Below are 12153 nucleotides of genomic sequence, written 5' to 3'. Positions count from 1 at the left end.
GCATATTTTACTCGCCTGTTGTTAATTCAATTCAAACGCCTGTGGCAGTACATAACTGTCTCCGTCAAACGCCACCCCTGCCGAACGTTGAAACTGCATGAGACTTTTCTTTCTGTACACCGTTCATAGGATACACTTCATAGCATCCCACAACCGCTGAGGGAAATGATTGTCCCCTCGTATAGTTTCCTATTCTCTTTTATCTTTTTCCTTCTATAGATGCAATGCAAAGGTGAATATCCAAAAACACATATGGTGAGCATTTTGCTTCACACGTTGGTTCTTTGAAAAGACATATAGTTTGCAAGCTTCCTCTATGCCACACAGCTCACAGTTATTGATACTCGCGTCGAGTAAAGCGAGAATATGAGTAAAATACACTTTACCAAAACTGGAAAAAAAAACTTCGCCCTATGACAGCTGTGTTTCTAGTAGAATGTGGCTAGAAAGTGTGCCTTTTAGGGTGAATTGCACAAAGATTTCTAATCATGTTAAATTCAACGCGTGTAGAATCGTACTTTTGAAAAAGAGAGTGATTATTTCTTCCTATTTTTATTTAATAATTACAGATTTTGTACTACAATTATTATCACATTTAATTAAGCTCTAGGACTACAACTAATTCCTCACAACATAAGTTTTTTGAGCAACATTATATTACATGGTTTTTCGTTGATTTCTCATGTAAGACTCGGAGATGAAATGTAAGTTGCAATTGTTTGATGTGGATGATGCCCGTTGTATAGGCCACTAGAAATAGGACCCGCAGTTTGAAAATTATGTTGCGAATAATTAGAATAATTTTGCATGTAATAATACTGGTTATGTGAGTAGTTTGAATGAGGATACGACCAGCCGTCCATCATTTGCTGATCACAATGACGGCCTACCTGTTGAGTAACAGTACTAGCCGACGTATTCATCGACAATGGTTGCGAATCAGACGCAGTATGATGTTGTGACTGAACTGCTACGATAGATTCTAAAGATTGCTGTGGTATTTCACCATCATATGTCAGATCTGGTGTATTGGCTGATGCTGAATTATCCTTTTTTGCCTTCATGCGGCGATTTTGGAACCAAATCTTGATTTGCCTTTCGGTGAGCTTCAACATGCTAGCAATTTCGATACGACGTCTCCGATTAAGATACCGATTGAAATGGAACTCCTTTTCCAATTCTATCGTTTGGTGACGGGAATAAGACTGTCGAGTTCGTTTAGATGATTCTTTAGGATGATCTGTGGAAGGAAAGGGAAAAGTTAGTTGGAGATCATCATTTTTATTCATCTAAACATACCTTCATGATCGCTATTTTGGGTCCAAGAATTACTCTCTACTCCTTGAGATGAGATTGCACTTTCCATATTCTTTGGAGAAAGGGGTGGAGTGCTAACGCCATCATACTTTGGTGTGGCCGTAATTTGGCGCAGACTATTTAACGTATAGTCCACACATTGCATCGTTACTATATCTTGCTTGGACGAATTATCCAACAAGCTATCAATGCTATCATCGGTTTTGTTGGGTGATAATGGTACAATGTCAGGAACAATGCGGTCACTTGCAGCAGGCGAAAGAAAGCCATTATTATATCCGAACGTAGCTTCGATGCGACGACTAGATTCGTTCGTCATGGAATGAGCATAATGAGGGTTGTACTTTAGTTTTTTGGCTGGATTAGTTAGCAGTGCTCTTAGTGCTGGAGAATCTTTTTCATTATCGTTTGTTTCTTTCTCACTGATCTTTCTTTTCATGGCAGGTGGTTTGATGGGCTCACAACTCTTCTCGCAAGACCTTTTTTCCACATTAGAGCGTTCGACTTCAGTTGGTTTGTAAAAGTATTCTTCGAAATGTTCTTGTGCTCCACACAAACTATAATGGGCAGTGGTTTGATACGGATAGCCGTAATAACTATCAAACTGATTTCCATAATTTTCTAATTGGTGATGTCTAGTATGTAACGAATTCGAGCTAAATTGCTCATCATGGTTATATTGCGCCGTAGCCGAATATCCATAAGCTGAAGACGATATGGATGATATGTTTTGAATTTCCTGTTGTGACTGCTGCGCGTATTGTGAGTTTTGCAAGAGTTGCGATTGTGGTATACTCATATTACTGTCACCATATTGAAGTGCTGTTTGATAATAATTTGGAATAAACTGCTCTGGCCCACGTTGAGAATAGTTGTAACACGAGTTATAATAGCTGGATTGATACTCATTGTAGACCGAATGTGCTGCTGCCATGCTTTCCGATTATAACGTTATATTCTCACTCACTTTCACAAGAATTTTCAAAACTTTTCTGTTGATTCAACTATTTGATCTTATCACATGCGATATTCAGTGACGAATGAATGTTACATCGGCGTGGTAGTTGATTTTTGTCATCGAATTCTCTACCTTTACGTTTTGTCCGACTTTTCGCGTCTAGGGCAATAAAATCCAGTGGCACACGACCTAACACAACACACGACTGGCAGAAAATAAATACAATAAATGTGTGTGCATCCTTTGCTCTCACGTTCACTTGGACTCTCCGAAGGGTACATTCTGCAACAAGAATAATCGTAGGAAAACGTAGGCAAGCACAGAATAGAATGATATTTTCCCCTTCGCCCTGGGTAGCACCGATGATTACCCTAATCCTAATGCGGATGCAGTACCCATAAATGCACATGTATGAGTCTATAGTATATAACAATATTCGGCATAAGGGATGTCTAGAATGTATATAATATTGAGGCTCAGATACATAACCATTTGCACCCACGAATTATGTATTTTAATTTTTCTGAAAGAATTTTAAAATTCTTAAAGCCTGTAACGTTACGCCAAATAGAAGAAGAAGAAGAAAACCTGTAAACTTTGATAGTGTTCAATGTGAAAGCATTTTATGTTACCTTGCAATAAAATGCTTTCGTCCGATGCTTACGCTTGAAGTAGGTCCATAACTAAAAATTAAAAAAATAAACAAATAAAATCTTAATACAAAGATGTAAACGCGACGGAGGCATTACCATGGTTTCTAATGTTTTTATTTTTTCTCATAAAAAAACACCTGTTACGTTAACATGTGCACATGAACTCTCATTTAAACAAAATATTTCAGCGAGTTTTTAAATTATCGTTTTTCACGCTTGGACTGCTATCGACGTTGCACATTGAATCGTTATAGTAAGCATACGTTTGACATGAATGATTTTAACACGATTGGATTTGTACGTTGTGACTATTTGGTAGTATAAAAATGTTTTAAACATAAATATTCGAGATTACCAAACGACATAAACTGATTCGTAACTTATCAATTAACCGTAAAATGTAAAATTGATACATATGCTTGGGAAAATATGATCCGACCTTACTTTATTCTACAATTCCTTCATAACCACCCGCTAAAAAGAGGATTGACATGTTTCAATCTCGTCCATTTTGATTGCACTGTTGAAAGGATGTTCAAATTTGTGTAGATTTTAGAATCTCTTCCTGTTATACACACCCTAATACCATTATTATATGATTGTATGGATCTACTGGAATACGAAGCTACGCCATCTGCGGAGAGAAAAATAGCGAAACAAGGGGAAACTCAGTAAAATATGTGGGGAGTGTGTTAAATAAATGTCGTAAATTAAGATATTGTACCAGACCTGGATCAATTGTTCCCAATTTGGACCGAATTGAATCACGGGGTAGTAATATAAAGGAAGAAAATTTGCGAGAAATGCATAAAAATCTCGCCATTGACAGTTGCAACACATCATTTATCTCCCAACGTGAAACTGCTCTCATATAGAAAAGTTTTATTTTAGAAAGCGACATATGTAAGCCACAATCAAAATCCACCGGCTTTAGATGACCACACATATTCTACTTTAGCATGAACACTTTCGTCACCAATAAACCTACTTACAGCTTTACAGTGTCCTACATTAAGCTCCAACAATATTCAATTCATTAATCATCGATGTCGAGCTGTACGTTGTCAAGCAACAGGCGCCGCAAGATTGCATTCTATTTGTTTGCTCGCATCTCTTCCCTTCACAGGCTACAGTATTTTAAAACCAGTGATGATGTTATAACCTTGTCCGTGAAACTCTAGCCAGTGCTTTACCATGTTTTCTAATGGATTTCCATTCAAGAGAAACGATTACTCCGACAGGTACTCATCAATTATTATTAATAAATGAGACCTGATGCAGCATAAATGTAAAAAGCTAAAACAAAAGAATTTTGATGCATATCATATATTCAAAGGATTATTAACAACAAAGCTGAACACAAACCTTTATTCCAATACAGTATCATTCATTCGATTTGAAAAAAAAATACATTACTATTTTTATAACAAATGTGATTGGTCACTTATTTTAAGACTATACAGTGGTGGCAACCGAAAGCTGGACGCATGATATTTCCATTTTTTTGAAAAAAGACCACGTAGCTTGCCCAAATAGCCGATATGATTGTTAACTCATTTGATATTAGAATCAATTATTATAGATCATTGGACTATTTGGGACGCGTGTTACATAATCTATACCAAACGGTCTCAGAAAAAGTTACAATAGCATGGTAACTTCAAAGTGAGTGTTATGTTGTTCGTCACTTCAACGGACACAGAGAATAATCAACGAAGAGAGAGAGCGAACAACAAGACACTTATTGAATAATTCATAATTTTAAAGTTATTGAATCTATGAGCAATGTCAGAAACATAACTGAAAAGTGTCCTCATCGATGCATGATTGTGAAGATTGATGCATGAAAAAGATTTCTCATAAGTGGAAGGAACTGTCCAAAGCACCGCAACGTCTGAAAAGCGGTAGAAATATGAGTTGAATTGAAAATTTCCATTTCTAACGAATTTATAATAATATAACTCATATAAATATATTAATAATATATAAATAAATATAAATATATTAACTCATATAATATATAAATATTTTTTAAATCGAATGAATGATACTCTATTGGTATAAATGTTTTTGTTCAGCTTTGTTGTTAATAATCCTTTGAATGTGTGATATCATGTACAGGTGCAATTGTTAGCTATTGAGGTGATCAGCGAAGCCTGTATTCAAACAAAAATTATGGGTTTTGTTACCTTGAACAAGGTAATACTGTGAAATATGTGGTTTGTATTTAAAGGTACTGTAAATTATGTGGTTTGTATTTAAAGGTAATTTGAAGTATACATATGGTTTGTATTTAAAGGCAGTAACAGTTAAAAAAAATATTTCATTTTGTACACAGCTTATACTTATTTTCTCTTTGCCTTCTCAACATGATTATTCAGGTTTTCTGGGTACGCTTGTCGAGATATGGATATGGTTGGTATTGAGCAAGAAACTTTGTTTTTAAATTTAGGAATAAAATAAATAGCATAAATAGAAATGCATGTAAATGTGTTACCATATTAGTATGAAACGACAGTCCTTCTGGATTGAGTTTGGTAAAAAAACATGTTAGCGATAGCTATGTTCTTAGTGATAAGAAACATGGTTTAGATCTAATCACATATTAAACAAGGCTATTAATAACTTAAAACGCATTTATCAATAAGTTATCAAGTACAGCAGAGGTCAGAAAGGTTCGGGACCGAATGCGAATAGCAATCTTAATTTGTTTGGTATAAGAGGTTATTTTATAGAGACAAACTGGGATCCGAAAACAGTAGAATGTTAATTTAATCTTTTGTTATATGGCGTAACCAGCTAAACGGCTATGCCGGCCTGCACCAGTTTAGGTGACTTATTTGACCTCGTAGTCACATATTCTTTCCTTGCTACAGAATACGAATCATATGAGACTTGAACCCAATACGGGCATGTTGTTAAGCCGTGCTAGTTAATGAGAGTATCACGGGACTGCGCTTGAATATACCACTGTTTATTGCAACGGTTTTCAATATTTGGTCATAAGTTCGCTAAATACTATGGGTTGCCACGCTCTCATGCCGCTCATGAACTTGTGAGTGAAATCCTACAAGCCCCCTGCATGGGGTAAAAGCTGCTAAGAGGATAAACAACAATGGTTCATTGCATATGCACATTACAGTGGATAAGTTTTAAAGCTCAAAAGTACAGATATTTATCGCAAATGGCTAATGGATAAAAGGAAACGGTTAAGCAAAAAAAAAAAGCAACACAGCGACTTCATTGATCAAGTATAATAATGATGTTTTGACTATCAATTAATAGCTTTTTTATCTGTTTTGACAGAACTAAACAATATTGATAAATGTGGCAACTACTAGTTTAATTGGATACATTTTTAGCTGTGCCGTTCAGCATCTTAGATCTTAGAAAATTAATGACAATTGGCCAAAATCATCATTTAACTAAATTCATCTAACAAGTTTCATCATCATTGAGGTTTTTTTACATATCTGAGTCTACATTCATATAACGTATTGGTTGATTTGGTAACCAATACGAATGCCTAGAATTAAATAATAATAAAACTTAAAAATCTCATACAATTGACCTAAATCTTGAATATTACAATAAGGGTTTAATTGACTTTTGAGAATGTAAGCAATGGTTTTTTTACGACAACTGATTGAATTAACAATTTCCGAGTTAACAGTGATGTGTTGGCGGTGTTCACGCAAAAGCATATTTTTAGCTGTTCTATGATACACCTGTTCTCACTTTCCTTTGAATTTTTATCCGGTTGCTATGGATCGCAATCTATGGGAATGGATCGTAGTCAACTACGTCTGAATCGTTTTCAGCTACGTTTGGATCCCTTTCAGCTACGTTTGAAGTAAGCCTCAAATAAAAAAAAAAGTCAATTAGACTTTACAATTGAATGCATTAATTACTTGATTATTTCTTGCGATGTGAATGCATCCCGCAGTCACTGAATAAGCGGTGCGCTACAACGAAATTTGCGCGGTTACTGCAAAATCCAAACGTGGGGCCCTTTCCGTTTGAAGTTCGTAGGCTGAAGTTTCAGCCTGTCAGCTGTTTGCATTGTATAGCAGTTTTCGAACAGCTATCTAAGTGAGTATAATATACAGGTGGACTTATCTCAAGGTGTATGAATTTTGAAGGCTGATTTTTATCGCTTTTGCTTCTGAATGAAGATTTTAAGAATGTATTGAGTATTTGTCAAGCCTCCAGAAAGCTCGTTGGATCTTGTTCTGCCAAAAAGTGATGTTCAAAATGGGTTATAATAAAAATGAGACCATCTGGACTACATACACTTTGATTCTAGATTCCACCACGTGATCTCTTTAATGCACCTTGGGGTAAATGTAAACAACACCGTGTTTTCAAGCAGGTACTCGAATCTAATTTTAGCTTTGTGGCTAGAATAATCTAGACTGAAAATTGCACTGCCAAACTGTCAAACTCCATACAAAAAACTAACTAGAATCGTGAAAGCTCCCCGTAGCAGAAAACGATCCAGGCGTTGCTGAAAACGATTCAAGCATAGTTGAAAACGATTTAGATGTAGTTGATTACGATCCATAACAGCCGGATAACGATTCAAAGGAAAGTGAGACAGGTGTAAATAACTGAAAACTTTACAATGACAAAATCGCGGAACAAATTCATCCGCTCATACTACTGCGTCAAACTAATGAAACTATTTTGTGGTTTTGATGGAAGCTACATTACCTTATATAAAAAACACAACAGGTCACAACCATTGAGAAAGTTACCATCTTCTGTCGAAAAACTTGCCACAGCTCATGAATTTCATTACTCAGGCCATTTACTTTAAAGGTTTAAAGTGTCCTGAAGTGGAGTGTTTGATTATCAGAAATTATTATGAGTAGTCCTGCTACTTTTGTAATTTTGTTATCCATTTTCATTTCATTTCATTTATTATTAAAATTCAACAGACATATGTGGCCTCCTTGAAGCAGTCTTAATTTCAAGTGTTTTAAATTAGTACAATCTTGTCATGTCGAAGAAGGACGCACAGAACGAATACAATTTAGAAACGCAGTTCGCGACATGTCACCGCGCGGCTACATGGGGTGAAATATACAGCGAAATGAACTATTTGACAGGTGAAATATCTGACAGGTACAGCTAAAGGGTTGGGGGAGACACAACATCCGCTTTTGAAATTCACTTTAAAATAATATCTTCTTAAGCAGAACATTCCCTAATTGGAAGAAATTATGAACTGTTGACTCAAAATTGACGAAGTACTGGATATTGAAGTTATTCAATGGATTTAGTTACGATTTTGTGCACGTTATTTGTTTACATTGCACATGAGCTGGTTGCTGTGATGCTTTATCCGTCAGATATTTCGCTTATCAAATTGTTCATTTCGCTGTATATTTCACTTCATGTAGCCCCGCGGTCAGGTTCGTAACGATCACAGACAGCATTGAATTCGCGACACATAGCAAGAATGGGATCGGAGGAGCCAAAAAACGTGCATCGCTCCTTCACGTTAAGTAGTAACGTGTTAGAAATAGTTTTCTATGTTTTAAAAGCAAGCTTCAACCCTGACAAAGCAGGTTTTTAAAATATTGTAGTTTCTGAGTTTGCTCGATTACAAAGGCTTTAATGAAAAGGACCAAACAGGATACACGAAATTACATTTTCGCACGGCACTTCACAAAGTCACTTTGGCAATATATAGATCAGTAGTAGTAAAACTATATATTGGCCGGTCTGGTAGTACAGTCATTAACTCGTACGACATGGCAACATGCCCTTCATGGTTCCAAGCCCCGAATAGACCGTTCCCTCATACGTAGGACTGACTATCCTGCTATCACCATCGATGTTCTCTTAGACCATAGAAGATATTTTTAAATGTGCAAGTTAGCACAAAAAATCTGTTTTTCTAAGTCTCTTTATAGTTATGGTACGACCATAAATTAGTTTTTTCGTCATAATTCATGTAAAAATTTCCTTAATTTAAAAAAAAGTTAAATAGTATTCTGCACAACTCACACATTCACTGTTTTTGTCTATCTCTTACGGAATTTCCGAAAATCGTGAAAACCGACCGTTCATATAGTTGTGGTAGGTGCTGTACTTGTTCATACTATAGTTTAGTTGGTTTGTTTGTTTTTTTTTTTTTTATCACAGCCAGACCATAAAACCCCCTTTCGGGGGATATAATTATGTACACACCAAATTTTCTCATCTAGTTTCAGTAAAAAAAAAAAATACAGAGCAAGTTCAGTATTAGAACATTCTACCGGTTTTCAGCATAAATGTTATGTTTTTACTGACTTTCGACAAAAAAATCCTGAATGCGTTTCAGTAATACACATTTCACTGAAAACCAGTAAAATAAGTGTCAAATTATTCGTTTCACCGGATATCAGTAAAAAAAATACTGAACATGCAGCTATTCATTCTGTCAAATTGACCAGTCAGTCAGAACTTCAAAACAAAACAATGCGGTACCCACTTGCTCGTGATGTGCAAAAATTGGTTTGGTAGGCGCTTACAGACACCCTGGAAATATTTCAGATAAGATTTTGGCTTGCGAGATTAATTTGTAACAATAGGCAGCCGTGTTTTTGTGTAGCATCTTTGCTACAATCCACTGTGCTCACTGAAATTCGTGGTGTGTGTGAGCGTTTTTTGAACCAGCTTCACTTATTGCGGCAAAATATAATATAAAAATTGTATCAAACAACAAAAACCATGTATCAACATGAAATGAGGGACTGACAATCTTTACGCATCCATAAAGTACTAAATTTAAAGACATATTTCGTCATTTTTTAATCGCTATCAATTACTGAAAAATCAGTAACATGAGAATAACTTTATTGTAATTTTAGTTAACGAGCTGTCATTTTAGTGAGCACCGAGCATTACTGAACGATTCAGTAAACATTCTTTTTACTGAAAGGATTACTGAATCTTCAGCTCAAAAACATCAGTAAAATTGTACTCATGTTCAGTTAAAAATGTTTTCTGTGCACGTACTATAGTTGTGAAGCAAATAGAAGCATACAAATGTATTTCTGTATTGCAAATGAAAGTGTTTCTTTTTTTTCGTGTAACACTTCTTAGCCCTAAAGGTCCCAAAAATTGTGCATAAGAAACCGTTGAGCTTATTGAAACTACCACACAATCGTGTCAGTTGTTTTGATTAAATATGCTTCGTGTGATAATTTTGTTGTATAATATATATGTTCAACAAATTAAATAAATGTTGTAAGTACTTTAACATATATTTAATATTTTTCAAACATTACCTAATTGTATGCTATTGTTTTTGAATAATAAATTATATTTTGAAAAATATGTTATTTTGGTAAACATCTTGTATAAATCTGTAATAAACAATATTATGCTTACATTTCTAAAAAAACAGTAAATTAAAAGGCAAAAGCTATTACACTTAATCTACACGCGTTGCGTGCAACTTGTTCCATAGTTTAGGCGAATTAATGGTGTTGAAAGACAGTTCAAAACAAACGCATAAACTACTTGTTATCCATCACATAACAATCATTCAGTCGATAGACCAAGGCGAAGGGGACAGAAAGCACCAATCAGATTCAAACGTTGTGAGTCGCCGTTTTACTACCGTGCTATACAGTCTTCGGTGTGCCGGTTGAAAATAACTGAACCATAAACAACCCGAAACATACCACACCATTGCTCCGTCTTTTCTTTACTCGCTGCTCCAATCGCCCGAGTGAGGACAACCTGCGCGTTAATAAATTACAATAATTTGTTGAAATTTATAATTTATTTCTTCATTTTCAATTCGTGATCGAGTCGAGTTGATTCTGATGAACGATTGTACTATCGTTCCTAATATTTAGTATGTGATGATTCCAAAGGGGTTGATAATTTTGAATTTTGAGCACCATTCAAGTAGTAAACGAATGTAATCACTTCCGCCTTCCCTTCCTGCTGTCCTCTCCTATCCTGTCTACCGATCCCGTCTTCGCTCCTTTTCCGTACCATAAACTCCTTCCTACTCCTTCGTGAATAATTGTATACTATGTATGTATAAGTACTATTGCTGTAACCCAACGTGGCCGAGCAATTAATAAAATAAAAATAAATAAATAAAATAAATAAATTAAAGCTACTCATGTGCAATCCAATCAAATTCAAGCTTTCACCAAAGCCACAATCTATGGTCCGTGTTTTGCTTTGCACACGACAAAACTTCGCTGAAACTATGTACATACTGGGTTACCAAAGGACGTTCCAAGAGGAAATATCTACCATAGAGCTACGTTTACGCTATTGGGCATAAAAAAGAAAAAGAAATGCAGTTTACGCCCTTTGCTTTGGTCTGCATAATTTATTAGGTTAAAAATTAGTTAATATTTAATTTATAGCATTTCAGCATTTCCTTTTTCCAAGCAGCGCAGGAACGAAATACACATATTCTGTGGCCTGTACTCTTGCCAAAGAGAGAAACGGAAACACAAACCCCCACATGATCCAAACCAGTGTCATCGAAACGATCCAAAAACAACAGGCACCCTGAGTAACAACTCGAACAAATTTATATGAGAACTTTCTGTGTCGACTCTACTGTAGCCGTTGGAGACGATAAACGATGCTTATAGAAGCTAGAGCGGTGAAGCGATCGTGTCGGCTCAGGTAGTATTTTGTGTCAAGCGGAAAGAAAATTTATGACCTTTTAAGCTATGCTTTGACGTTTTGGGGTTGATTTTACCTCACCTTTTTATTTATGATAAAAACTTAAGCTTTATCTGCTTACTGTTTCCTTCCCGTGACTTGATCTCATTTTCGTTAGCAAATGCTCGTACGAACGATCTCCACTTCACCTATAAAAAACTAATACGTATACCGAATGCGAAACATGCTCTCAATGAGTTTTCTTTAGCTTCTTAAAAAATTCATACGACTTGGCAGAACGCAGAATATACAGATTGAAGATGTTTAAAAAGCTATCATCTGTTGACTATAGTGGACTGAAGTCTGATCCCCAACAGGCACGTTATCGTTCGCCATGCAGAAGCGTAACATAATATACTTCAATTCGAAACAAAGACCGGGGTATGCTCATGCAACAGCATCAACCGGATACCGAACTATCACAAGACATTTGAATGAGACAGCAAGGATAAAATTAATTATATTTTTAAGGCCAGCGAAACGTGTGCTATGTTTTATTTGAACTACGCGCCGCTACTTTATTATAAATATTTC

At 35.7% G+C, this 12153-nt stretch overlaps 1 protein-coding gene across 1 annotated transcript; it reads right to left on the bottom strand.

Annotated features, from left to right (window-relative positions):
• Positions 1-680: 680 nt before the first annotated feature.
• Positions 681-2251, bottom strand: LOC120961159 (segmentation protein fushi tarazu-like). The gene is made up of 2 exons (XM_049610985.1): positions 1345-2251; positions 681-1261 (listed from the first exon to the last, which is right to left on the bottom strand). The coding sequence occupies exons 1-2, from the start codon at positions 2249-2251 to the stop codon at positions 681-683; spliced, it is 1488 nt and encodes a 495-aa protein (XP_049466942.1).
• Positions 2252-12153: the final 9902 nt, after the last annotated feature.

The sequence above is a fragment of the Anopheles coluzzii genome, chromosome 2 (genome assembly GCF_943734685.1).
Source record: "Anopheles coluzzii chromosome 2, AcolN3, whole genome shotgun sequence".
Lineage (NCBI taxonomy): Eukaryota > Metazoa > Arthropoda > Insecta > Diptera > Culicidae > Anopheles > Anopheles coluzzii.
Note: the sequence above shows the minus strand (reverse complement) of the source record. Positions and strands in the feature narration are given on the sequence as shown.

Excerpts from the sequence above, each read along its gene's own strand:
- LOC120961159 (XM_049610985.1), bottom strand. The coding sequence starts at position 2,251 with ATGGCAGCAGCACATTCGGTCTACAATGAGTATCAATCCAGCTATTAT. Across the intron at positions 1,262-1,344 it reads GGAAAGTGCAATCTCATCTC|CTTTTCCCTTTCCTTCCACA; the intron begins AAGGAGTAGAGA and ends ATCTCCAACTAA.